The sequence below is a fragment of the Theropithecus gelada genome, chromosome 1, assembly GCF_003255815.1.
Source record: "Theropithecus gelada isolate Dixy chromosome 1, Tgel_1.0, whole genome shotgun sequence".
NCBI classification, from domain to species: Eukaryota; Metazoa; Chordata; class Mammalia; order Primates; family Cercopithecidae; genus Theropithecus; species Theropithecus gelada.
Genome location: NC_037668.1, coordinates 48,800,497 through 48,827,788, shown reverse-complemented (window position 1 = coordinate 48,827,788; position 27,292 = coordinate 48,800,497). Strand labels below are relative to the sequence as shown.

The following is a 27,292-nucleotide window of genomic DNA, read 5'->3' as shown; positions in this document are numbered from 1 at the left end:
TTCACCGTGTTAGCCAGGATGGTCTCGATCTCCTGACCTCGTGATCCGCCCGTCTCGGCCTCCCAAAGTGCTGGGATTACAGGCTTGAGCCACCACGCCTGGCCTGTGCCACAGTTTTTTATCTGCAAAAAGAAACAAAGAGGCTGGCCGTGGTGGTTCACACCTATATTCCTAGCACTTTGGGAGGCTGAGGCGGGCAGATCACCTGATGTCAGGAGTTTGAGACCAGACTGGACAACATGGTGAAACCCTGTGTCTACTAAACGTACACAAATTAGCCAGGCATAGCGGCGGGCACCTGTAATCCCAGCTACTCGGGAGGCTGAGGCAGGAGAATCTTACCGTAAGCAGTATATGCGGTAGGGCCCGACACACAGTAAGCACTCAGTCCACTGCTTCACTTTACTGCGATTACTGCTTGGATGGTGCTATTACATGTCTGTTTCTCTCACTGGGTGTTCTGGGCATTTCAGTTGAGACCCGGGAGTGTAGGCTCACTGTTGATTGATCTCTAGCTTCCAAAGACCCAGCACAGTCAGGTTGCAGGGGAACTGCCTGTAGAACACTGGATGCGTAAATGAATGAAAACTCGTGTGAAGGAATGGGTTTATCCAGAGAATCTCCAGAGAAGACAACGCATAAGAAAGTCTGTCTGTGATTCAGCCCTCACAGCCTGGAGCCTCCACGGAGCCTCAAATTAGAGTCCCCCTAGTCCTGACCTCCTGTGTGGTCGGCCTCAGCCAGACACAGACCATGTGTCTAGCTTTGGGCTTCTCAGCCGAAGGAGGGCAGTGCGGGGAGGGAGGGAGAGGCTAAGGGCAAGGCATCCAAATGGACGTGTAGTTGGGAAAACTAAAAACAACGTGGGTGAGATGAGAAGAGGGGCCCTTCCTTCCTTCTTTCTTGCCTAAAAGAAATTTTTGTAGCTAAGGCATAATTTACATACAATGAAAAATGCAGTGTACATTAAGTATACAGTTCAGTGAGTTTTTGGTTTGGTTTGGTTTTGAGACGGAGTCTCACTCTGTCACCCAGGCTGGAGTGCAGTGGCGCGATCTCAGCTCACTGCAGCCTCCACCCCCAGGGTTCAAGCGATTCTCGTGCCTCAGCCTCCCAAGTAGCTGGGGTTACAGGTGCCCACCACCACACCCGGCTAATTTTTGTATTTTTAGTAGAGACGGAGTTGCACCATGTTGGCCAGGCTGGTCTTGAACTCCTGACCTCAGGGGTCCACCCACCTCAGCCACCCAAAGTGCTGGGATTGCAGGTGTGAGCCACTATCCCAGCCTTTTTTGTTTGTTTGTTTGTTTGTTTGTTTTTGTTTTTAATTGAGCCAGAGCCTCCCTCTGTCGGCCAGGCTGGAGTGCAGTGACCTGATCTTGGCTCACTGCAACCTCCACCTCCTGGGTTCAAGCAACTCTACTGCCTCAGCCTTCTGTGTGCTGGGATTACAGGTGCATGCCACCACGCCTGGCTAAGTTTTGTATCTTTAGTAGAGACGAGGTTTTACCATGTTGGCCAGACTGGTCTCAAACTCCTGACCTCAAGTGATCCATTCGCCTTGACCTCCCAAAGTGCTGGGATTACAGGCACGAGCCACTGCACCTGGCCTCAATGAGTATGACCAATGAAGTCACCCATGTAAACCATCATTACCACAATCAGGATAGAGAATATCCCCTTCTGCCTTGGGCGTAGCATGCTAAAAAAAAAAAAATTAAGAGAGAGAAAAAAGAAAAAAAAAAGTATAAAAATTGTAGAAAGATAGAGAACATTCCCATCACCCATTTGTTCAGCACCTTCTGAGCAGCAGGTGCCCTCATGCTTCTTTCCCGTCAGCCCCCAGCCCCCAAGGCTGGTGCCCCTGGGTGCGGATGGAATTATACACGATGTGCCTGGCTGTTTTTGCTCTGCTTAAGTCTGTGGAATTCATCCATGCTGTCGTATGTATCGGTAGCTAGTTCATTCCTTTTTGTTGCCAAGTAGTATGTTGCTGTATAAAAATACCACATTTTGTTGATCCATCTGCCTGCTGATGGGCATTTGGGCTGTTGTCAGTTTAGGGCCATTATGAATCAGGCTGCCTTGAGCGTGGGTGGTTGTTAACCACCTGTTCTTTGGGGTTAAGAGGACATCGCTTCCTGTGTCGCACGAGGGATTTATGTGAGCAGGGCCACCACATGTGGTCACACATACTGCCCACAGAGGGATGCCTGGCCGGGGCACATGACTGGGGCTGACATTAGCCGGGCACATGTCCCTGGGCCATGCCCAGGAGGTTGCAGCCCACAGATGCCTATTTCCGGTTTGCACAGAGGTGTCGTATGAACTGTGGGGCTTGTAGGCGAGACCAAGAAACAATCAAGGCATTGCAGTCCCACGGTGAGCTGGGCGTGGTGCTCACGCACGCCTATAATCTCAGCACTCTGGGAGGTCAAGGCAGGAGGATCACTTGAGCCCAAGAGTTCTAGACCAGCCTGGGCAACATAGTGGGACCATGTCTTTACAAAAAAAAAATTTTTTTTTTGATAGAAAAAGTTAGCCAGGCATGGTGGCAAGCACCTGTCGTCCCAGCTATGTAGGAGGCTAAGATGGGAAGATCACTTGAGCCTGGGAGGTCGAGGCTGCAGTGAGCTGTGATCGCACCACTGCACTCCAGCCTAGGTGACAGAGCGAGACCCTGCCAAAAAAAAAAAAAAAAGTCCTGCGGCATTGCTGTGGTGCTCTCATTTGAGAAGATCTTCAATGGCACTGGAGCCCTGGCCCTGGGGAAGTTTTTTCTGTGGCTCAGGTAGACCAGTCACTCCCCACGGCTCTTTGCCTCCAGGACTCCTGGTCTCCCCAGGAGGCAGGACGAGCTGGGGGTAGGTAGGAGCATGGGATGTGGGGTCAGGCACATCTTGTCCCAGTGACACTTGTCACTCATGGGGCACCCTGGGCCAGCAGCTGCTCCGTGCCGAGTATGTTTCCCCATCTGTCAAACGGTTTGTAAGACCCGAGGGTCACTGATTGGCTCAATGGGACACCGCTTGTGAAGTCCCAGCACAGAGCCTGGCATTCAGGAAATGGCAGGGGGTAGCAGTGAGGGGTATCAGTGGCCTCTTGGTCTGGTAACTAAAATAACTTTACTGGGCCAGAAAGCTCTCCCTGAACTTCCAGAACGAAACGTGGGCCCCACATGGTACCACCTCCCGGAAAGAACGGGAAATGAAGGGCTGGGGTCCAGTGAGCTCCCCAACTTGTGTTTTCCAGACCTGTCTTCCTCGCTGGAAGTTTTGCGTGAGTGACACAGAAAACAACCTGGGCTTTGCATTGGGCCCCATGTTCGTCAAAGCAACCTTCGCCGAGGACAGCAAGAGCATAGTAAGTGCCTCCCCCGTGGACATTGGCTGTGAGGTCACAATTGTTATGGCCCTGCGCAGACCTGTCAGTTCACACTCCAGCCCAGCCTGGGCCTTTGCTGCTCCCGGGCAAAGGGCTCTGGGGCCACAGCCTCAATGCAGAGGCCCCACTTCCTCGAGCCCTGGGTGATGGGAGTCTCACAATGGCAGCTCTTCAGTGCCAGGCCCTTCATCTGCACAAGCTCACGTGAGCCTCCCAGGAGCCTGCAAGGCTGTGACAGCCATCCCGACTTCCAAGGGCTGTAAAGGACCCAGAGAGAATGTTGGCAGAGCAGCCCTGGCCCAGAGGGTGATGTTTTTCTTATTCTGTGGGTGATAGGTTTGTTCTAGACAGGCAGAGGAGTGCCATGGCAGAGCGCGGTGGACACAGCCCGGCCTAAGCTCAGATCCTGGCCTCACCACTGGCTGGGTAGCCTGAGACAGTTCTTACATCATTTGCAATATGGAGACGGGGGCATTCCTCCCACAGAGAGAAATTAAATGAGATGTCACACACTGAGCACCGCCACAAAATAAGGGTTCAAGCAGTGGGAGCGGTCATTTTATTGTTACAATCTTGATGACAAATAGCATTCATTATGTCGATGTCATCTGCAGCCGGAGGTGAGCCAACCACGGTTCACATCCATTACAGTGACTGGCCTGTGAGCAGCTGGCAGGGTCTGAGTTGGGGTCTGCTGGCCCGTCTGCTCTTGTTGCTGCACAGCTCTGCCTTCCCCTTCTCTAGAACCTTCAGCCTTCCATCTTCGAGCTCGTCTGCTCATGACATTGTCACCCCCGAGAGCACCTGTCCATCTCCAGCCTGACATGGCATTTCTGAAGCTGCTCCTCAGAACATGAGTACTCTAGATCTTAAAGCCCGATCCATCAAAAAGGAATGCTGTGGTCCAATCAGGCTGGGAGAGGCTGTGTGTTCTCCCCTCTCTGGAAGAATTGCAGTGCCTATTTCCACACTAAAGGCACTGAAAACGCCCGCAGCAGACTTCTCCAACATTCCTGAAGCTCGGCCTCAGCTTACTGGAGCATGGAGCCCTGTGTGTGGAAGGCCAGTCCTGCCTTGCAGGGCGTTCACATTAGGAGCGTGGTTTGGAAGCACAGCTGTGGCTCGCCTTCTCACCCAGCCTGACGCTTGGAAAATTGAGTTTAATCTCTGGCCCTGCATCATTCTTCTGCACAGGGTGCTCGTTGCATTTACTTGAGACCAGTGCCCAGACCTTACTGCTGTGATGTGTATCTCCTCAGGCCACCGAGATAATCCTGGAGATCAAGAAGGCGTTTGAGGAAAGTCTGAGCACCCTGAAGTGGATGGACGAGGAAACCCGAAAATCAGCCAAGGAAAAGGTGAGGCTGGCCAGGCGCGTGGAGAGGGAGTGCTGCGGCGTCCAGCACAGATGGAGGCGGGTGGGGGAAGGGGAGGCCAGTTCTCTTTTTTTTTTTTTTTTTTGAGGCAGAGTTTCGTTCTCGTTGCCCAGGCTGGAGTGCTGTGACGCGATCTTGGCTCACCGCAACCTCTGCCTGCCCGGTTCAAGCGATTCTTCTGCCTCAGCCTCCCAAGTAGCTGGGATTACAGGCATGCACCACCACACCCGGTTAATTTTGTATTTTTAGTAGAGATGGGATTTCTCCATGTTGGTCAGGTTGGTCTCGAACTCCTGACCTCAGGTGATCTACCCGCCTTAGCCTCCCAAAGTGCTGGCATTACATGCGTGAGCCACCGCGCCTGGAGAGGCCAGTTCTATCCGGGAGCACAGCCTGGATGCTGTCTCGCCTTCAAGGGGTGAGCGGTCTAGGCCTAGCAGGATTCGGGGTAGGCCTCAAGCACATGATTGCATGGAGGTCTGTAGAAGATAAACCTCGCTGAGTGTACAGGGAAAAGGTGCAGGAAGATGCAGCACGTCCCGTGGGGCAGGAAGGCTCTGGCACCCTCAGTGGGGTGGGAATCAGCAAACACTTCCCTTGGGAAAGTGACATTTAAACAGAGACCTAAGGGATAAGTAGAAGTTTGGCAAGGGGGAAACCTTTCCAGAAAAAGACATGAAAGCCCAAGGCAGGCAGGGCCTGGCTCTGGTTCCCCTTGGCCCACCAGACTATGAGCCCAGCACCCAAGGAGCTCGGGCTGGCCTGGTCGGTGTTGCCAGGCACTCACTTCCTCTATCTGTCCTGTCCAGGCCGATGCCATCTACAACATGATAGGATACCCCAACTTCATCATGGACCCCAAGGAGCTGGACAAAGTGTTTAATGACGTGAGTAACTGCTGTCCTGCCCCCTCGCGTTCCCAAATGCCCCCTCGGAAAAGGGCCGAGGCAGGGCTGGGTGCAGACGGGGTGCTGGAGGCAGCATGCTTGTCAGAGCACAGAAGGATGATGTGGTGTGGGGTTTGGGGATAGGTCAGGCATGAGGAAGCCTCTTCTTCTTCTTAATTTGGCTCCTGGGTCAGCTGGAGGCCCTGCCTCCCCGTAGCCACCATCAATCAGGCAGTGCCCACCGGGCAGTACGGAACCCATGCTGTGTGCCCCCTGGAAGTGGTCAGCTCCATTTAATGTGTAGGAATAATGGAGGAAACAGACCCCAGAAGGTGCAGGGAGAATTGGTGGCCCTCGGACATCGGGGTGGGATATGAAGTGGAAAAACCCTCACACCACCTCCTCCCTCCCTGGTCGTGCTTCCAGTTGCCTCCTGTCCCCATGGTCCTCCCCCACCTCCCCAGACACCCGGGCCTCTGATTTTGACTTTGAAATGCTAATGGGAGGGAAGCATCGTAAACCCAGGTGCATTTTCCAGCTTGGTTTGGGCAGCAGAAGTGGTGGATACATCTCTGCTTGTTAGAACTTTTGACAAATCACTCCGTTAGGCGGATTGTGCTTCTGCCTTAAATTATGAAGTTTTATATCTTCTTGTGATTGAAATACTTGAATTCAGGCATTAAAAAAAATTTTTTTTTTGAGACAGGGTCTCATTCTATCGCCCGGACTGGAGTGTAGTGGTGCTATCTCAGCTCACTGCAACCTCAGCCTCCCAGGCTCAAGTGATTCTCCTGCCTCAGGCTTCCGAGTCGCTGGGATTACAGGCGCGTGCCACCACCACCTGGCTGATTTTTGTAATTTTAGTAGAGACAGAGGGTTTCACCTTAGTGGCCAGGCTGGTCTTGAACTCCTGACCTCAAATGATCCGCCCGCCTTGGCCTCCCAAAGTGCTGGGATTACAGGCATGAGCCACCGTGCCCAGCCTGAATCCAGGCGTTTAAAAATCTAGTAACCTCTCATCATGGTTATATTTAGAACCTAAGACTATAAAAACTCCTGCTGAGATCATGAGACTCATTCTGCAGTCTTTTCCTTGAGAATCATTTAAGATGCTCCAGGGTGTCATGACGCAGAATCCTTGGGCCTCTGGAGGCATCCTGGGCAGAGCCCAGGATCCATGTCGTGTCCCTGAGGCTCCAGCGTTTTACCAGAGCCAGGGAAAATTTTGCACCTGACAAGAGCTGAGCCAGGCACAGTGACTCATGCTTGTAATGCCAACACTTTGGGTGGCCCAGGAGGGGGGATCGCTTGAGCTCAGGAGTTTAAGACCAGCCTGGGCAACATAGTGAGACCTCATCTCTATAAAAAATAAAAAATTAGCCAGGCATGTTGGCATGTGCCTATAGTCCCAGCTACATGGGAGGCTGAGATGGGAAGATCGCTTATGCTCAAGAAGTCAAGGCTGCAGCAAGCTGTGATTGCACCACTGCACTCCTGTGTGGGCGACAGAGCAAGACCCTGTCTCAAAAAACAGAATAAAAGCTAGAAGGCTGGGCCGAGTAGTGAAAAGGGTGTACAGTCATGCCCTTGACATTTCAGATAGATTTCTACTTTACTTATGAGATCTAGTATGGTAGCTACTAGCCACAGGTAGCTATTTAAATAATTAAAACTTAAATTAGTTTCAGTTAAATTTAAAAGCCACACTCGCCACATTTGAAATGCTTAGTAGCGGCCGGGCGTGGTGGCTCACGCCTGTAATCCCAGCACTTTGGGAGGCCAAGGTGGGCAGATCACCTGAGGTCAGGAGTTTGAAACCAGCCTGGCCAACATGGTGAAACCCCGTCTTTACCAAAAATACAAAAATTAGCCGAGTGTGGTGACACGCGCCTGTAATCCCAGCTACTCAGGGAGGCTGGGGCACAAGAATCACTTAAACCAGGAGGTGGAGGTTGCAGTGAGCCAAGATCATGCCATTGCACTCCAGCCTGGACGATACAACAAGACTCCGTCTCAAAAAAAAAAAAAACTTAGTTGTCTGCCATACTGGACAGCGCAGGCGTAGAGCATAGGACATCCATCATCGCAGGAGGTTCTATTGGACAACATGGGAGATATTTCTTACCTGGGCCCAGGTGCTGCTGTAGGGACATCCTGCAACAGTGTCATTCCATCTGGTGTCCCAGGGTGAAGGCCAAGAGAAGAACTGACCCTGCAGCCCCAAACCCTGCATTCCAGTCTCCAGCCTGCAGATTAATCCCCTAACCATGACAGCCCTCGGCTTCCTGTCTTGGAAGATGCCTCTCACCGAGGGTACACCGTGATTGTGACTCTACTTCCTCTTTTCCAGTACACTGCAGTTCCAGACCTCTACTTTGAGAACGCCATGCGGTTTTTCAACTTCTCATGGAGAGTCACTGCCGACCAGCTCAGGAAAGCCCCCAACAGAGATCAGTGAGTTCCCCCAGGCCCTGCCGGGAAGGTGCCAGGTCCCCACCTGTGGGCAAGCCTTGGGACGAACTGGCTTTCGTTGCACCCGTACCATGCACCCGATCAGCTATCATGAGAGCCGTCTGAAGAGTGGATGCCCTTGTTATCCCACTTTTCAGAGGAAGAAACCAAGGACAAAAGAAGTGTGGCCCAGCTAGGAACTGGGGTGGGCTTGAGTCTGCCCAGCCTGTGGGCAGGGTGAGCCCGGCCTCTGGAGTGGAGCTGATCTGGCACCGTGTCCCTGCTCCACTGCTTTGTGATTTGGAGCCTGCCTTTCATTATCTGCAGAATAGGATGGGAGGAGCTGGCTCTTGGGTCCTCATAGCAGTCAAATGGGAGGAACTCTGGGGAGCGCCAGACCCCAAGGTGACCCCGGCAAGAGCAGCTTTCCCATAGTTCCTCACTAGCACGAGTGGTGGGGTCTCAGGACAGGGTGCCCAAAGAGGCCTGGGGAAGGTTCTGGATGGGCCTGACAGCTGTGTTTCCCAAAGCTCACTGCACATCAGAGTCCTCTGGGGAACTTTTTCAAAGATACAGCCTCCTGGCCGGACGTGGTGGCTCATGCCTGTAATCCCAACACTTTGGGAGGCCAAGGCAGGTGGATCACCCGAACCCAGGAGTTTGAGACCAGCCATGGTCAACGTGGCGAAACCCTGTCTCTACTAAAAATACAAAAAATTAACCGGGTGTGTGGCGCACACCTGTAGTCCCAGCTACTCAGGAGTGAGTAGCTGAGGCATGAGAATCACTTGAACCCGGGAGGCGGAGGTTGCAGTAAGCCAAGATCGTGCCACTGCACTCCAGTCTGGGTGACAGAGCAAGACTCCATCTCAAAAAAATACAGCTTCCTGACGTTAAATCAGGATAACCTAGAATGAGACCTGGTCTTTGTCCTTTTTTTTAGTGTCTCCTCAGGCCAAGCACAGTAGCTCACGCCTGCAATCCCAGCACTTTGGGAGGCCAAGGTGGGCAGATCGCTTGAGCCTAAGACTTCAAGACCAGGTTGGGTGACAGAGGGAGACGTGGTCTCTACAAAAAATTTTAAAAATTAGCTGGGCATGGTGGCACGAACCTGTAGTCCCAGCTACTGGGGAGGCAGAGGTGGGAGGATCACTTGAGCCCAGGAGGTCGAGGCTACAGTGAGCCAAGATCATGCCACTGTACTCCAGCGAGACCCTGCCTGGAAAAAAAAAAAAAATTGTCTCCTCAAAAACATTAAATGTAGTCAGCCCAGTTCTAGTCTTCAGTCCAAGTTCCTTCCATTTCTCAGTGCAAACATTTGGGATAAATCTTAGGGAAGGGTGCAATCAACTTCTCTTTGCCTCTGGTGCCCCCTGGTGGACTCTAGGGGTTCAAACATCTCTATTTCCTTCATTTCCAGCCTCCAACCAGGGCACCCCCAATGTACAAGAAGGTGGGCTTTTACCTTCAGAACATGACATAGGCTCTGTTGCCAATTTATCTGGAGTATTTTAACTTAGCTTGAATTTTTGTATTTAAATTTCCTTGCCTACCCATTGAAGTATTTGTGGTTATCTGAATGTAAATACGATATTTTAAATTCCTCCATTTGGCCAGATACGCGGCTCACACCTGTAATTCGAATGCCTTAAGAGACCAAGGTGGGGGCCGGGCGCGGTGGCTCAAGCCTGTAATCCCAGCACTTTGGGAGGCCGAGGCGGGCGGATCACGAGGTCAGGAGATCGAGACCATCCTGGCTAACACGGTGAAACCCCGTCTCTACTAAAAAATACAAAAAAACTAGCCGGGCGAGGTGGCGGGCGCCTGTAATCCCAGCTGCTCGGGAGGCTGAGGCAGGAGAATGGCGTAAACCCGGGAGGCGGAGCTTGCAGTGAGCTGAGATCCGGCCACTGCACTCCAGCCTGGGCGACAGAGCGAGACTTCGTCTCAAAAAAAAAATAAAAATAAAAAAAAAAAGAGACCAAGGTGGGAAGATCTCTTGAGCCCAGGAATTTGAGACCAGCCTGGGCAACATGGCGAAACCCCACCTCTACAAAAAATGTAAAACATTAGCTGGACGTGGTAGCGTGCGCTTGAGCCCAGGAGGCTGAGGTTACAGTGAGCTACGGTTGTACCACTGCACTCCAGCCTGGGCTACAGAGCAAGACCCTGGCTCTAAAATAAATAAATACATAAATAAAGTTCTTGGCCAGGCACGGTGGCTTACACCAGTAATCCCAGTACTTTGGTAGGCCAAGGCGGGTGGATCACCTGAGGTCAGGAGTTCAAGACTAATCTGGCCAACAGGGTGAAATCCTGTCTCTAATGAAAATACAAAAATTAGCCAGTCGTGGTGGCACACACCTGTAATCCTACCTACTTGGGAGCCTGAGGCAAGAGAATCGTTTGAACCTGGGAGGCAGAGGTTGTAGTGAACAGAGATTGCACCACTGCACTCCACCCTGGGCAACAGAGTGAGACCCCATCCCAAAATAAATAAAGTTCTCAGTACCTTTCCATGGCTGTGGGGCTCACCTGGAGGAAGCAGAGTGACTGTCTAGGCTCTTAGGGGAAATATGGTATCCATCTCACTGCATTCCTTACTCACCCTTCCCCTCTGCACCAGAGAAGTCATTGAAATGCCAAATACCTCATGACTATATCCCATTACTTTCAAAACCTTTTTTGGTGTCAGGATCCTTCTACACTCTTAAAAAAAATTATTGCCGGGCATGGTGGCTCATGTCTGTAATCCCAGCACTTTGGGAGGTCAAGGCAGGTGGATCACCTGAGGTCGGGAGTTCAAGACCAGCCTGACCAACATGGAGAAACCCTGTCTCTACTAAAAATACAAAATTACCCAGGTGTGGTAGCACATTCCTGTAATCCCAGTTACTCAGGAGGCTGAAGCAGGAGAATCGCTTGAACCCGGGAGGCGGAGGTTGTGGTGAGCCAAGATCGCACCATTGCCACCACGCCCGGCCCTGATTGTTACTAAAATTTTATGGAAAATAACTATTTTCAAAAAATTAATGAGAAGAGAGGTATCATTTTACTTTTTGCAAATTTCTTTATGTCTGGCTTAATCAAAGACAACTAGATTCTCATGTCTGATTCCACAGTCAGTCTGTTACCATATGTTGTTTTGATATATAGAAAGAATTCTTGGCCAGGCGCAGTGACTCACGCCTGTAATCCCAACACTTTGGGAGGCCGAGGTGGGTGGATCACGAGGTCAGGAGTTGAAGACCAGCACGACCAAGATAGTGAAACCCCACCTCTACTAAAAATACAAAAAATTAGCCGGGCGTGGTAGCAGGCGCCTATAGTCCCAGCTACTCAGGAGGCTGAAGCAGAGAATTGCTTGAACCTGGGAGGCAGAGGTTGCGGTGAGCCGAGATCGCGCCACTGCACTCTAGCTGCACTCCAGCCTGGGTGACAGAACAAGACTTTGTTTCAAAAAAAAAAAGAATTCTTGCCTCACATAGGAATTTAGTGTGAGGCAAGGGAAAGGGAGGGATGAGGGATATTTTAATAGTCTTTTCTGGTACTTGTGTACATTCTACTGATACTACACCAAAACTTGAAAAGTGATAATTTTTTAAAGGTTAATTGCGGCCGGGCGCGGTGGCTCAAGCCTGTAATCCCAGCACTTTGGGAGGCCGAGACGGGCAGATCACGAGGTCAGGAGATCGAGACCATCCTGGCGAACACGGTGAAACCCTGTCTCTACTAAAAACTACAAAAAAACTAGCCGGGCGAGGTGGCGGGCGCCTGTAGTCCCAGCTACTCGGGAGGCTGAGGCAGGAGAATGGCGTGAACCCGGAAGGCGGGGCTTGCAGTGAGCCGAGATCCAGTCACTGCACTCTAGCCTGGGCAACAGAGCGAGACTCCGTCTCAAAAAAAAAAAAAAAAAAAAAAAAAGAAAAGGTTAATTGCAATATGGAATCTGAAACCACATCCATGAACTTTTTTTTTTCTTTTTTCTTATTTTCACTTTATCACGCAGGCTGGAGTGTGTAATCTCAGCTCACGACAGCCTCAACCTTCCCAGGCTCAGGTGATCCTCCTGCCTCAGCCCCCTGAGTAGCTGGGATTACAGGTGCACACCACCACATCTGGCTAATTTTTGTATTTTTTGTAGAGACAGGTTTCACCATGTCACCCAGGCTGGAATTTTTGTAATTTTTTGTAGAGATAGAGTTTCACCATGTTGCCTAGGCTGGTCTCGAACTCCTGGGCTCAAGCAATCTTCCCTCCTCAGCCTCCCAAAGTGCTAGGATTACAGGCATGAGCCACCATGCCCAACCTTCATGAACTTTTCATACTCCGTTACACTAAATTCCATTGGTCTGTCCTGTACTTTGAATAGATCTTTTACCCAGGTGTGATTTTGTAACATGCATTAGTCATTTGGAAAACAATGGTTCACTAAGTTTTACAGATCTTCCAAATGGTGATACTTTCACTATACAATAGCAAAAAAAAAATCCACATTTGTTAATATCACTGCTGACTTCATGAGCAAAGCCTTTAATTATTATCGGTAAGGTGTCAAACTTGTGGTGGCCAATACAAGTTTTTCAAAATTTTAATTTTTGCCTGAAACTTCAACATTTTTTTAAAATCTCATATTTTTATCATTGGCAACAGATGGCTTGAGTTGTTTTCCTTGAGGTGATAAGCTCACTTTATTCATTTTAAAGAAAATGTCTGCCAGATATCCAAGTCTGAAATTCCATAGTTTACCAGTCACCCTAAAAGTACCAACAGGGTTCCATGAAAAAAGCAGAATGCTTTATATGTGGATTTCCCACTGGTCACATGGAATATGAAAACGTCTTCTGCCAGGTGCAGTGGCTCACACCTGCAATCCCAGCACTTCAGGAGGCTGAGGCAGGAGGATCGCTTGAGGAGTTCAAAACCAGCCTGGGCAGCACAGCAAGACTCCGCCTCTGTAACATTAAAAAAAAAAATTCGTCAGGCATAGTCACGAGTGTCTGTAGTCCCAGCTACCTGAGAGGCTGAGGCGGGAGGACAGCTTGAGCCCAGGAGTTCGAGGCTATAATGAGCCATGATCATGCCACTGCACTCTAACCTGGGTGTCACAACAAGATCTTGTCGCTTTTTAAAAAAAAGAAGTCTTGCATTCAGGGGTTGAGATGTAATGAAATTAATCATTATGACCGGGTACAGTGGCTCACGCCTGTAATCCCAACACTTTGGGAGGCCAAGGTGGGCGGGTTACTTGAGGCCAGGAGTTCAGCCTGAACAACATGACGAAAACCTGTCTCTGCTAAAAATACAAAAAAATTAACCATGGGTGGTAGTGCACACCTGTAATCCCAGCTAAGGCAGGAGAATCACTTGAACCTGGGAGGTGTAGGTTGCAATGAGCTGAGGTCACACCACTGCACTCCAGCGTGGGTGACAGAGTGAGATTCTGCCTCAAAATAAATAAATAGAAAGGAAAGAAAGGAAGGAAGGGAGGGAGAGAGGGAAAGCAAGCAAGCTACTTCATCAAGGATGTTCTAAGTGAAAATGGCTAATTGGCTTTTTATTTTGGCTGTGAGCCCATGCTAATGAGGAACTCGGGGCTCAGTGACCACCAGAACTTCCTTGATTCATGTCAGGCTCCAGCAGTTTTACCTACTGTTGCTTTTGTACCATCCATGCAAGTGACACAATGGAAAAGGGAAATCACATCTTAATTTTTTTTTTTTTTTTTTTTTTTTTTTTGAGACGGAGTCTCGCTCTGTTGCCTGGGCTGGAGTGCAGTGGCCGGATCTCAGCTCACTGCAAGCTCCGCCTCCCGGGTTCACGCCATTCTCCTGCCTCAGCCTCCCGAGTAGCTGGGACTACAGGCGCCCGCCACCTCGCCCGGCTAGTTTTTTTTTGTATTTTTTAGTAGAGACGGGGTTTCACCATGTTAGCCAGGATGGTCTCGATCTCCTGACCTCGTGATCCGCCCGTCTCAGCCTCCCAAAGTGCTGGGATTACAGACGTGAGCCACCGCGCCCGGCCACATCTTAATATTATGAAAATAGTTTTGATTTCAGCCGGGTGCAGTGGCTCACGCCTGTAATCCCAGCACTTTGGGAGGCCAAGGCGGGCGGATCACCTGAGTTTGCCAATGCAGTGAAACCCCATCTCTACTAAAAATACAAAAATTAGTCAGACGTGGTGGTGGGGGCCTGTAATCTCAGCTACTTGGGAGGCTGAGGCAGGAGAATTGCTTGAACCCAGGAGGCGGAGGTTGCAGTGAGCCAAGATCGTGCCACTGCACTCCAGCCTGGGTGACAAGAGCAAAACTCTGTCTCAAAAAATAAATAAATAAGATAGTTTTGATTTCATAGATCCCCTAAAAGGGTCTTGAGGTCCCTCCCCGCCAGGTGTCTACAGACCACACTTTGAAAACTGCTAATAGATACTCTTCAAGCCTAGACAATGGTGACTTTTCAAAATCTTTTTCTTTTCTTTTTTTTTTTCTTTTTTTTTCTTTTTCTTTTTTTCTTGAGACAGTCTCGCTCTGTCATCCAGGTTGGAGTGCAGTGGCGCAATCGCAACTGACTGCAACCTCCACCTCCCAGGTTTAAGCGATTCTCATGCCTCAGCCACCCACGTAGCTGGGATTACAAGTGTGCGCCATCACACCTTGTTAATTTTTTTGTATTTTTAGTAGAGACGGGGTTTTGCCATGTTGGCCAGGCTGGTCCTGAACTCCTGGCCTCAAGTGATCCACCCACCTCAGCCTCCCAAAGTCCTGGGATTACAAGCATGAGCCACTGTGCACTGACATTTCAAAATCTAATGGCCCTTCCTGCTCTTTGTAAGAACCTCAGTATTCCACCGTGTGATGTGACATCATTAATTAACTGATTTATTTATAGACAGGTGTTTTCTAGTTTTCTCCTAAAAAACAGTCCTGCACCCGGGCACAATGGCTCACGCCCATAATCCCAGCACTTTGGGAGTCCGAGGCAGGAGGATGGCTTGAGGCTCAGAAGTTGAGGCTGCAGTCAGCCATGATCACACAACTGCACTCCAGCCTAGGTGACAGAACTAGACCCTGTCTCAAAACAAACAGTCCTTCTGTAGATGTCCTTGTACTTGTGTGCACTTGGGCCTGGGGTCAAGGAGAGTCTGCATTTTTAATGCCCTTGATCCCCATCCCTAAGCAGTGCTCCACGCAGGCTGTCCCCACCTGCCTCCCACCCTGTGCTGAGGCCTCCCACGTGTGTGTTGCTTGTAGGTGGAGCATGACCCCGCCCATGGTGAACGCCTACTACTCGCCCACCAAGAATGAGATTGTGTTTCCGGCCGGGATCCTACAGGCACCATTCTACACGCGTTCCTCACCCAAGTAGGCTGCCTCTGGGGCCCCTACCCCAATTCTTTTCCCCAACCCTCAGTGAACCCCCAGCCCAGTCCCATGGCCCATATGACCAAGCCAGTCTCACCGTGTGATCTCTGCCCCAGTGGTCCAGGTGGCTTGGGTGGTCAGAGATGTTGCAGAGGAAGCAACATCCTCACCCACTTTCCTTCCCTCCAGTGAGATCTGGAAGCCCTGCACAGTGGGTATTGGGAGCATCTCATGGAATTAAGAGCCCTACCTAAGGGAAGCGCCCCCCTGACAATGTTATAGCACAGTCAGAGCTGGGGAGTGGGGAGGGTTAAGGCTGCTGTCTCCGTTTGAATCCCATGTCTGCTATTTGATGACTGTGTGGCCCTTGGGCGAAGCAATTGACCCATTCCCAGCCTTGGTCTACTCATGAATAGAGCTGGTCAGTGGTGACCATGGCTAACTCTTTTGCAATGACTGAAGAGGACGGTTCGGTCTGTAGAGCATCTAGCACAGTGCGTGGTGCCCAGTGGGCACAGCCGACCACACAGACTGTGCCCAGCCTCTGTCTGGCTTCACGGGCCTCGCTGGAGACTCAGGCCATGACCACACCCTTATCCACACAGAGCCCTGTGGAATTTTGTTATGTCTCCAAGCCCAGGAACTGAGGTTCCCATACCTGGGCAAGAGGGAGAGGCCCTCCTGTCAAAGCATCACCTCCATCTTTGTGTCCTTCCCTCCAGGGCCTTAAACTTTGGTGGCATCGGTGTCGTCGTGGGCCATGAACTGACTCATGCTTTTGATGATCAAGGTACGACTTCCAGCTGGGCACGATGGCTCATGCCTGTAATCTCAGTGCTTTTAGAGGAGAATTGCTTGAGGGTAGGAGTTTGAGACCAGCCTGGGCAACATAGCAGGACCTCCATCTCTACTAAAAAAAAAATTAGGGTGGGCATGGTGGCTTATGCCTGTAATCCCAGAGCTGTGGGAGGCCAAGGCAGGCAGATCACCTGAGGTCAGGAGTTTGAGACCAGCCTGGCCAACATGGCGAAACCCTGTCTCTACTAAAAATACAAAAATTACCTGGGCATGGTGGCTGGTGCCAGTAATCCCAGATACTCAGGAGGCTGAGGCAGGAGAATCATTTGAATCTGGGAGGCAGAGTTTTCAGTGAGCTGAGATTATGCCATTGCACTCCAGCCTGGGTGACAGAGCGAGACTCCCTCTCAATAAAATAAAATAAAATAAAATGTATCTACTAAGAAAGTAAAAATTTAGCCAGGCGTGGTGGCAAAATTTTAATAGTCCTAGCTACTTGGGAGGCTGAGGTAGGAGGCTCACTTGAGCCCAGGAGTTTGAGGCTACAGTGAACTATGATTATGATGACACCACTGCCTGGTACAGGTTCCTTGGGCCCCTTCAGACTGGGCCAGTCGTCTTCCAGGCCCCACTGCCTCTGCTTTCTGTACCCTTCACTTCTTTTTTATTTTATTTATTTATTATTATTGTTTTTTTGAGATGGAGTCTCTCTTTGTCGCCCAGGCTGGAGTGCAGTGGTGTGATCTCGGCTCACTGCAACCTCCGCCTCCCGGGTTCTCACCATTCTTCTGCCTCAGCCTCCCGAGTAGCTGGGACTACAGGCGCCCACCACCTTGCCCGGCTAATTTATGTATTTTTAGTAGAGACGGGGTTTCACCATGTTAGCCAGGATGGTCTCCATCTCCTGACCTCGTGATCTGCCCGTCTTGGCCTCCCAAAGTGCTGGGATTACAGGCTCTGCACCCTTCACTTCTAAGGTGTTAGCTTGGGAGACAGAAGGATCTGGGTTCAAATCCTTGCTCTGCCACCTGCTGATTATATGAAGTTTAGCAGGTGCTGTCATTTCTCCAGGCCCCCACGTCTTGTCTGTAAACGGAGCGTGATGGTTCCACCCTCCCGTGGTGATCGGGAGGACTGTGAAGTGTGTAGTGAGGTGCCCCGCTCGTGGAAGTTGTCCGGCACTTGGGATTCCTATTAGGTTTAGCAGGGAGTGGACATTTCTCCACCACTCCAGAGACTTCTCCAGTCCAACTGCAATCAGGGCTTTGAAGTCAGTCCCTCCTCCCCAACTAATGTCCAAAATCCTCCTCATTGCCTCCTACCTTGGGGACTCCCAGGCGGAGATGGAAGAGGCAGAGACCTGGGTGGCCTGGGCCTGTCTTGTGATCCTAAGTCGGCTGGCTCCATCTGCCTCTTCCTAGGCATCTGTTACTCAGGATCAGTTAGGCAGTGTTGAAAACAGGCCAGGCGCGGTGACTCACACCTGTAATCCCAGCACTTTGGGAGGCCGAGGCAGGCAGATCACTTGACGTCAGGAGTTCCAGACCAACCTGGCCAACATGGTGAGACCCCCCGTCTCTACTAAAAAAAAATACAGAAATCAGTTAGACATGGTGGCATGTGCCTGTAATCCTAGCTACTCCGGAGGCTGAGGCACGAGAATCACTTGAACCCAGGAGGCACAGGTTGCAGTGAGCTGAGATTGCGCCATTGTACTCCAGCCTGGGTGGCAGAGTGAGACTCTGTCTCAAAAAAGAAAAAAAAGAAAGAAAAAGAAAACAAAGCAAGCCCCACTGAGCCTCAGGCCACGATGGGGCTTTCCCTGGATCTCTCTCCTCCATCCTCTCCCGCCTCTGACCGGCCTCCCCATCCATGTCCCTCGGCACTCACAGAGACCTCGTCTCCCCATGCTGGCTGGAGGACGGGGGTGGACGGATGAACCACTTCTCACCAGGAGGAGGGGGGAGGAGCAGGTCCCCGCTCTGCCACTCCCTCCCTTGACATGATGCCTCCCTCTGACCCACAGGACGGGAGTATGACAAGGATGGGAACCTCCGACCGTGGTGGAAGAACTCGTCCGTGGAGGCCTTCAAGCGTCAGACCGAGTGCATGGTTGAACAGTACAGCAACTACAGCGTGAACGGGGAGCCAGTGAACGGGCGGCACACCCTGGGGGAGAACATCGCCGATAACGGGGGCCTCAAGGCGGCCTATCGGGTGAGAGCCCCGCTCCCCACACACGCCTGGGCCCAGCGCTGGCTCCATCCAGATGCCTGTCCGTAGAGGATCATCACGGACAACCGGGGCAGGCACAGCAGCCATGCGAGCTTCTGTTTCCTCTTCTGCGAAATGGGGGGTGGTGAGGACCAATCATGAGGCTGACTGTAGAGGCCCCCGCCACAAGGGCTTGGCACCAGACGGCTTTGTGCCTTCTGAGTCTGGCCTGACAGAGACACAGGACGGGGCTTGGGCTGGATCCGCCTGAAGAACCTGCCTGTTCTCACCTTTGCAGGGGAGGCCACCACCAAGTCAGCCCCCTGTGGGTCTGGGAGGCCCGTGGGGACTAAGCAGCCAAGGCAAGGGACACTGGTCGTGGAGCCAGTTCTGGGTTCAAGTCCTGGTTCTGGAGTAAGTTACTGAACCTCCTTGAGCCTCACTTGACTTGGCTCTGATTAGCTACTACCTGCATTATTGGGTTGTTGGGAAGATAAAGCAAGATGATTTAGACACAGGCTGACCCCAGAGAGATACTCAGAGATGCTCCCCGAGTCAGATGGGAGAGGTAACAGAGGCCACGAGAGAAAAACAGTAGGTGTCTGTCAGAGAGAGTAAGACAGGCCTTCCTCCCAACCGCGGCAGTAAGAGCAGAAATCCGTAGAGCTGTCATTTATTGAGCCTTCTTAAGTGCCAGGCTTGGAGTATTCCTAGCAGCTTTGCTGTTAGGTATTATAATCCCCGTTTTGCAGATAAGCAAACTGAGCCCAGAAATATTGGATATTAGGTTGCTTGAAGTCCACGAGTCAATGAAAGGTATTGAGAATCTACCCAGCAGGGGCTGTGTCTGAAGCTGATCCTGCTCTCAAAAAGCTTATACCCTTAGTGGAGGCTGGAAGGGGAAGAAAGGCAAATAAATACATAATAAATCTGTAAGATAGTATCAGCTATTGATAAGGCGATGAATATAAACTGGGGCGAAGTAATAAGCAATAACGGGGTAAGAGAAATAATGGGGGGACGCTGGCCACGGCAGGCCTTCTCTGGGGTTATGACATTTGCATTGAGACCTACATGATGAGGAAGAGCCTGGGAAAAGCTGGGGGAAATGGTCTCAGCAAAAGGAAGAGCAAGTGCAGAGGCCACGAACTAGACACAAGCCTGGCACGTCCAAGGATGGGAAGATGGGCGGGGCAGAGTGCAGGGAATGCAGGGACCAGACCACTCTGGGCTTGTTGGCTGTGGCTGAGGAAGGAGCTTGGGTTTTGTCCTAGTTATGATAGAGAGACACAATAGGGTTTTAAAATAGAGGAATGACATGACTCAACTTATCCTTTAAAACGGGTCAGCTGGGCTCAGTGGCTCATGCCTGTAATCCCAGCTACTTGGGAGGCTGAGGCATGAGAATCACTTAATCCCGGGAGGCAGAGGTTGCAGTGAGCCAAGATTGGGCTACTGCACTCCAGCCTGGGTAACAGAGCGAGAGACCGAGACTCTGTCTCAAAAAAATAAATAAATAAAAATAAAACAAGAGTCAGCTAGGTGCCATGGCTCACACCTGTAATCCCAGCACTTTGGGAGGCCGGGGTAGGTGGATCGCAAGCTCAACTTCAAGACCAGCCTGGGCAACATGGTCAAACCCCGTCTCTACCAAAAATACAAAAAAATTAGCGTGGCATGGTGATGTGCATCTGTGGTTCCAGTTACTCAGGAGGCTGAGGTAGGAGGATTGCTTGAGCCTGGGAGGTGGAAGTTGCAGTGAGCCGAGATTGTACCACTGCACTCCAGCCTGGGTGACAAAGGGAGACTCTGTCTCAAAAAAATAAATAAATAAAAATAAAACAAGAGTCAGCTGGGCACCATGGCTCACACCTGTAATCCCAGCACTTTGGGAGGCCGAGGTAGGTGGATCACAAACTCGACTTCAAGACCAGCCTGGGCAACATGGTGAAACCCCGTCTCTACCAAAAATACAAAAAAATTGGCTGAGCATGGTGGTGTGCATCTGTGATTCCTCCAGGAGGCTGAGGTGGGAGGATCGCTTGAGCCTGGGGGGTGGAGGTTGCAGAGAACCAAGATTATGCCAATGCACTCCAGCCTGGGCGACAGTGATACCCTGTCTCAAAAAAAAAAAAAAAAACAACTAAAAAACAAGTCAGTATAACTACAGCCCATGGGCCAAATCTAGCTATGAGGCTGTTTTTGTAGATGAAGCTTCTTGGGGGTCACAGCTGGCTCCATTTGTTTCCATGTCTGTAGCTTTTTTTTTTTTTTTTTTTTTTGAGACAGGGTCTCACTCTGTCACCCAGGCTGGAGCGCAGGGGCATGATCTCGGCTCACTGCAACCTCCGCCTTCCGGGTTCAAGTGATTCTCCTGCCTCAGCCTTCCGAGTAGCTGGGATTACAGGCACGCGCCACTGCGCCTCGGCTAATTTTTGTATTTTTAGTAGAGATGGGATTTCACCATGTTGCCCAGGCTGGTCTCAAACTCCAGACCTCAAGTGATCCACCCGCCTCGGCCTCCCAAAGTGCTGGGATTACAGGTGTGAGCCACCGCGCCCGGCCATGTGGCTGACCTTACTGCTGTAGTAGCAGAATTGAGTCATTGCAATGGCGACCCTTAGCCCACAAATCCCAACGTACTCACTCTCTGGCCGTCCACAGAGAAGGGTTGCCAGCACCTGCTTCCTAAGGTTCACTGAAGTTACTTTGCCAGGAAGGGAATGGAATTGGATCAGCCTGAGTCAGAAGACTGATGAGAAAGCTGTTGTGAGGTTGTCCAGCCAGGAGACAGGGTAGAGCACTGGGAAGCGGGAGCAGAGCAGTGGTCAGTGTTTGATCTGAGAGAAAGAGAAGAATTGAAGAAGCGTTCTGGGTTTGGGGCCTGAGATGATGGATGGTGGTACCTTTGACCATGATGGGGAAGGTGTGTGTGTGTGTGCGCGCGCGCGTGCTGCCATTCTGTTTGTACCATGTTAAGTTTGAGATGCATCTTGACTGTCCAGCTGGCACAGTTAAATATACACATCAGGGAAGAGGCTGGAGCAGAAGGCGTAAATGTGAGAGCCATCAGTGCGTAGAAGGTATTTTAAGCCATAGGGCTAAATGAGTGCACATCAAGAAGAGGGCTCCCCTAGGCTGAGCCCAGGCCCAGATCCCCGGAAACTAGTACCTGCCCTGACATGGGGGAGCTCCCTAAGACCTCCATACCAGTCCCCTCCTTCACCACCTGCCATGGGAACCCCTGAGCTTTGGTTTTCTCTCCTCCCAGGCTTACCAGAACTGGGTGAAGAAGAACGGGGCTGAGCAGATGCTGCCCACCCTGGGCCTCACCAATAACCAGCTCTTCTTCCTGGGCTTTGCACAGGTGAGTCCATTAGGAAAACATGCCACACATGGTACATTCTGCCATCTTGATGTTTCAAGATCCCAGAGAGCCGAAAGGCAAGTTCCCCACAGATTGAGGACTTCCCAAGTCACTGGACCGTGCACAGCACATGTGCCCTGTCATTAGAGAGATGCACAGAAGGGCCAAAAGTACCAGTGAAGGGATTCCTGGATCTGGTCAATGAGAGGACGAGCTGATCACTCAGGACCCTTCTGGTTCTAGGGTTCTAGAGATTTCTTAAAGATAAGATGCCCAGCCAGGCACAGCAGCCCACGCCTGTAATCGCAGCACTTTGGGCAGCCGAGGCAAGCGGATCACCTGAGGTCAGGAGTTTGAGACCAGCCTGGTCAACATAGTGAAACCCTGTCTCTATGAAAAAATACCAAAAAAATAGCCAGACGTGGCGGTGGCTGCTTGTAGTCCCAGCTACTCAGGAGGCTGAGGCATGAGAATCACTTGAACCCGGGATGCAGAGGTTGCAGTGAACTAAGTTCATGCCACTGCACTCCAGCCTGGGCAACATAGCAAGATTCTGTCTCAAAAAAAAAAAAAAAAATGCCCCAGATCATGCCTTCACTCGGCATTCATCTGGTAGCCTTCTGCTGGCACTCAGCTACCAGGCCATTAGACAATTTGTTCTGCCCAGGAAACGAGAGATCTGGACTAAATCCAAGCTTTTCCAACTGGTGTTCGGACACAGTCCTTTGTTCAGATGGAATCGAATGCGGGTGCGTCAGACAGAGATGCTGCGCTGGCTGAAGGAGAACAGTTTGGAGACAACTGCGTTAGAGGCTGCTGGCATGGGGAGTGGCACACACCAGCCCTACACCAGCCCACTTTCTCTTCCTGACCCACTCAGGGGGGTCCTCCTGACTCCCCGGGATATCAGGATCAGTTCGGGGGCTCATCCCCCTGGTGTTGTTTTTCTGAATTTTGTGTTTTTGGAGCCGGAGTCTCCCTCGGTCGCCCAGCCTGGAGTGTGATGGCATGATCTCAGCTCACTGTAACGTCAACCTCCCGGGTTCAAGTGATTCTCCTGCCTCATCCTCCCGTGTAGCTGGGATTATAGGACGCACCACCACACCCAGCTAATTTTTGTATTTCTAACACAGCCAGGGTTTCACCATGTTTGCCAGGCTGGTCTCAAATTCCTGGCCTCAAACGATTCACCGCCCCTTGGCCTCTCAAAGTGCTGGGATTATAGGCATGAGCCACCACACCCAGCCTTATTTTGTTTTTTGAGACAGGATCTCACTCTGTCACCCAGGCTGGAATGCAGTGGCACCATCTCAGCTCACTGCGGCCTTGACTTCCCCAGCTCCAGTGATCCTCCTGCCTCAGCCTCCCAGGAGCTGGGACCGTAGTGCACACCACCACGCCTGGTTAATTTTTTTTTTTTGTAGAGATGGGGTCTTGCCATGTTGCTCAAGCTGGTCATGAACTCCTGGGCTCAAGCAGCCCTCCCACCTTGGCTCCCAGAGTGCTGGGATTACAGGTGTGAGCCACTGCACCTGGCCTCCCCTGCTGTTGTAATGGGGACAGTCTGGCAGCCCCAGGGCCCCGCAGTGACCCTGGCCTCTCTCTCTTGTCCCTTCAAAGGTCTGGTGCTCCGTCCGCACACCTGAGAGCTCCCACGAAGGCCTCATCACCGACCCCCACAGCCCCTCTCGCTTCCGGGTCATCGGCTCCCTCTCCAATTCCAAGGAGTTCTCAGAACACTTCCACTGCTCACCTGGCTCGCCCATGAACCCGCCTCACAAATGCGAAGTCTGGTAAGGATGAAGCGGAGAGAGCCAAGACGGAGGGGAAGGGGCTGAGGACGAGCCCCCTGTCCAGCCTCCAGGGCATTGCTCAGCCCGCTTGGCCACCCGGGGCTCTGCTTCCCCGCACTGAAGGGTTTTCAGCTGGAACCGAGCCCATGGTGTCGGCTCTCAACAGAACCCACCATCTGACCCCTGTGAAGAGCCGGACATCCAGGCACACACGTGCACCACCTTCAGCGGGCATTCGGGTGTCGGGCGGGTGGCTCATCAGGCCTGGGCCCCATGCTGACAAGCGCCAGATACGCCACAAATACCACTGTGTCAAATGCTTTCAAGATATATTTTTGGGGAAACTATTTTTTAAACATTGTGGAATACACTGGAAATCTTCAGGGAAAAACGCATTTAAACACTTTTTTTTTTTAAGGAAAGAATTGGTATATTTATTATGTTCTGTTTTTCTAAATAACCTGTGGACAAGGGAAGCCCCACCTATTTACCCCCTTTCTTCCCCACTCCCTGTGGGGCTGGGCTGAGGCAGGGATCCCTCTTCCCCACTCCCTGTGGGGCTGGGCTGAGGCAGGGATCCCTGAGCCACAGAGCAAGTCTCCAAATCAGACAGCTGCCTTGGCTGTTGGGATGTGTGATTTCAGCTCCTGTCACCTCGTGCAGAGGCATGGAGACCAGTAGAGGTGTGGAGGCCAGGCAGAGGGAGGAGCCGGCTCTGGGAGGTCCCAGCTCATGGGCACTGCCCCTTCAGCTAGCCTGCCTCTGTCCCCTGAGTCCAACAGTGGGAGCCCTAGCAGGGAAGTTCTGATCCCCAAAGCTACAGCAGGGGACTGATGGCTATGGCAGAATGAGGCCAGGTCAGGACCCTCAAACATCATCTGGGCGTACCAAGCACCCTGAAGCCAGACTGCAGGAGCCCTGCAGGGTGAGACTCTATCGGAGATACACTGCTGGCCACAGGTGTCCCCTCTCGGTCCCACCTTTTCAGGCTGTCCCATGTCTATCTCAGGGGCCCATTTCCTCTCTGCAGCAGTCCCCCATCCCAGCCACACCAGGGTCTGTCTGGCCAACCTCTTCCCCAGGGAAAGGAGAAAAGAGAAAATAGGCCGGGTACGGTGGCTCACTCCTGTAATCCCAGCACTTTGGGAGGTCGAGGTGGGCGGATCACCTGAGGTCAGGAGTTCGAGACCAGCCTGGCCAATGTGGTGAAACCCCATCTCTACTTAAAAAAATACAAAAATAAGCCGGGTGTGGTGACGGGCACCTGTAATCCCAGTTACTCGGGAGGCTGAGGCAAGAGAATCGCTTGAACTCAGGAGGCAGAGGTTGCAGTGAGCTGAGATTGCGCCACTGCACTCCAGCCTGGGTGACAGAAGGAGACTCCATCTCAAAAAAAAAAGAAAAGAGAAAACAGCTCTCACCTCCCACAGGACCCAAATCCTCTCCCTCTCTAAGCACCGTCATCCACCACATGGCTGGGCCTGGCTCCCAGGACCAGTCCGGTCCTCTAGTGCCTTATCTGAGGCTGCAGCCACCAGTCTCCACCCCAAGGAGACAGCCCCTGCCCCTAGATGCTCCTTGGCCTCCTCAGTGCAGCCCCCAGGTGTCCTGATGGAAGCACAGGCTGTAGCCCCATTTCCCCGGTGCCTGCAGGGCTAACCCCCACGGCAGCCCAGGAGCTCTGGCCTGCAGGTCCGCGGCGTGGGGCATCGGAAGACTGCAGAACTGCTGGACTTACCCTGGGTAGCTGTCCATTGTTGGCCCCTGGGTTGAATCAAGATAGTACTTGTAGCTAGATGGATGGACTCCCCTTTGAGGGATGCTTTTAGCCAGGGGACACTGTGAGAGGAAGGTTCCTCAACCCAGTCTGGCCGGTGGTGTCTGTCCCTTGCTTGAGACCACAGCTTCTCCAATAGCAGATTCACAGGCTCCACCAAGTGGAAACACCTGGAGCGGTCTCTGCCGTCCAGTGGGGAAGCCAGGCCCCAAGACAGAGGCGGGGGCAGCATGTGCCCTCCACAGCCACCGCTTTTCCACCTCAGCAGCGCGGGCCTCCTGACCCAGCCCTGCCCGGGCAGTGGGTTCCCCTCACCTGGGAAGCTGGAATCCTCCTGCCTGAGAGGAAGCAGACAGCACAGGGACACGCCTGCCACCTCGGGGTCAGCCTCCGAGCTGGTGCAGGGTGTCGAGAGTGGATTCCAGAGGGAGGCCCTGGTCCCAGCACGCAGCAATCCTGGTAGCTCTGCAGAGGAGACAGGAACCCGAGAAGGAGCTGGGGTAGGAGGCGGCCGTAGTCCCCTTGCCACATAGAGGTGGGCTTCTCCCGGCCATGGTGTCCCCTCTGCCTCCCCTCCCCTGATCCTCCTGCCTTCCACGTGGAGATGGTCCTGCAGTGTCAGCACCAGCACTGGGCTTGGACCCCCTGGACTGAGGCAGGTGTCCTAGGGCTGGGGGTGCAGCCCGAGGGAATGGAGACCACACTCCTGGCTCAGGTCTGCCAGGGCCAGCGGTGGGTTGGGGAAGAAGAGGGCTCAGGCCCAACAGGGGTGGAAGCCCCCTGCCACTGCTAGTACCCCCTCCAAAGCTTTAAGGAAGATGAAGTGAGACCCCTCCCCTTAGGCCTGGGGAGCCATAGGGCTGGCTTCTCTGTGGGTGCGTGGACATGGAGTTGGGAGCTGGGAATCTATTTTTTGTATTATGTTTTGTGCTACTGTAGTTTTGGTGTGGCACTATTGTAATGGAAATAAAGTACTTGTAAGGAGGGCCATGTTTCTGGGTGTCTGTCCTCCCAGGGTGCTCTGTGTCCTGAGGCCGGCACAGGGCTGCCCACTCTAGCTTCTACAGGGCTGGGCGCACTTGCCCCTGAGAGCAGGGACCTTGGACCCTGACAAATGCCAGAAGATTGGTCAGTACCTGTGCCCCCAGCCACCCTTCCTTCACCTACAGTTGTGTGATCACCCCCTGCTGGTGAGAATGATGCACATCACCACCTGGGTCCAAGAGGCCCTCCTGGTAAAAATAATTTTTCTGTTATCTTTGAGCAAGGGAGTTGCCAGGTCTCAGATGCTTGGGCAGGGCAGGCAGTAGGGAAAATCAAAGAAAGGTTCAAGGAGGGCCAGGTGCGGTGACTCTTGCTTGCAATCCCAGTACTTTGGGAGGCCAAGGCAGGTGGATCACTTGAGGTCAGGAGTTTGAGACCAGACTGACCAACGTGGTGAAACCCCAGCTCTACTAAAAATACAAACATTAGCCAGGTGTGGTGGTGCACACCTGTAATCGTAGCTACTCGGGAGGTTGAGGTGAGAGAATCGCTTGAACCTGGGAGGCGGAGGTTGCAGTGAGCTGAGATCACACCACTGTACTCCAGCCTGGGCAGCAGAGCGAGACTCCATCTCAAAAAAAAAAAAAAAAAGAAAAAGCCGGGCATAGTGGCTCACGCCTGTAATCCCAGCACTTTGGGAGGCTGAGACGGGTGGATCACTTGAGGTCGGGAGTTCGAGACCAGCCTGGTGACCATGGGGAAACCCCGTCTCTACTAAAAATACAAAAATTAGCTGGGCACAGCGGTGCATGCCTGTAGTCCCAGCTACTCAGGAGGCTGAGGCAGGAGAATCACTTGAACCTGGAAGGCAGAGGTTGCAATGAGCCAAGATTGTGCC

General features: G+C 52.0%; 1 protein-coding gene across 4 annotated transcripts in view; it reads left to right on the top strand.

The window, feature by feature from the left end:
* Positions 1–26,395, top strand: part of ECE1 (endothelin converting enzyme 1) — a 132,270-nt gene extending 105,875 nt beyond the window's left edge. For 3 of the 4 annotated variants that reach the window (XM_025379830.1, XM_025379814.1, XM_025379822.1), the window contains exons 11-19: positions 3,253–3,363; positions 4,644–4,742; positions 5,570–5,647; positions 7,998–8,101; positions 15,351–15,461; positions 16,184–16,251; positions 18,286–18,476; positions 21,745–21,840; positions 23,461–26,395. In XM_025379830.1, coding sequence (XP_025235615.1) covers positions 3,253–3,363; positions 4,644–4,742; positions 5,570–5,647; positions 7,998–8,101; positions 15,351–15,461; positions 16,184–16,251; positions 18,286–18,476; positions 21,745–21,840; positions 23,461–23,637 — 1,035 coding nt within the window. In that variant the 3' untranslated portion in view covers positions 23,638–26,395. The remainder of the gene's footprint in view (positions 1–3,252; positions 3,364–4,643; positions 4,743–5,569; positions 5,648–7,997; positions 8,102–15,350; positions 15,462–16,183; positions 16,252–18,285; positions 18,477–21,744; positions 21,841–23,460) is intronic. The other variant, XM_025379840.1, reaches the window with a different exon arrangement.
* The last annotated feature ends 897 nt before the right edge of the window (positions 26,396–27,292 follow it).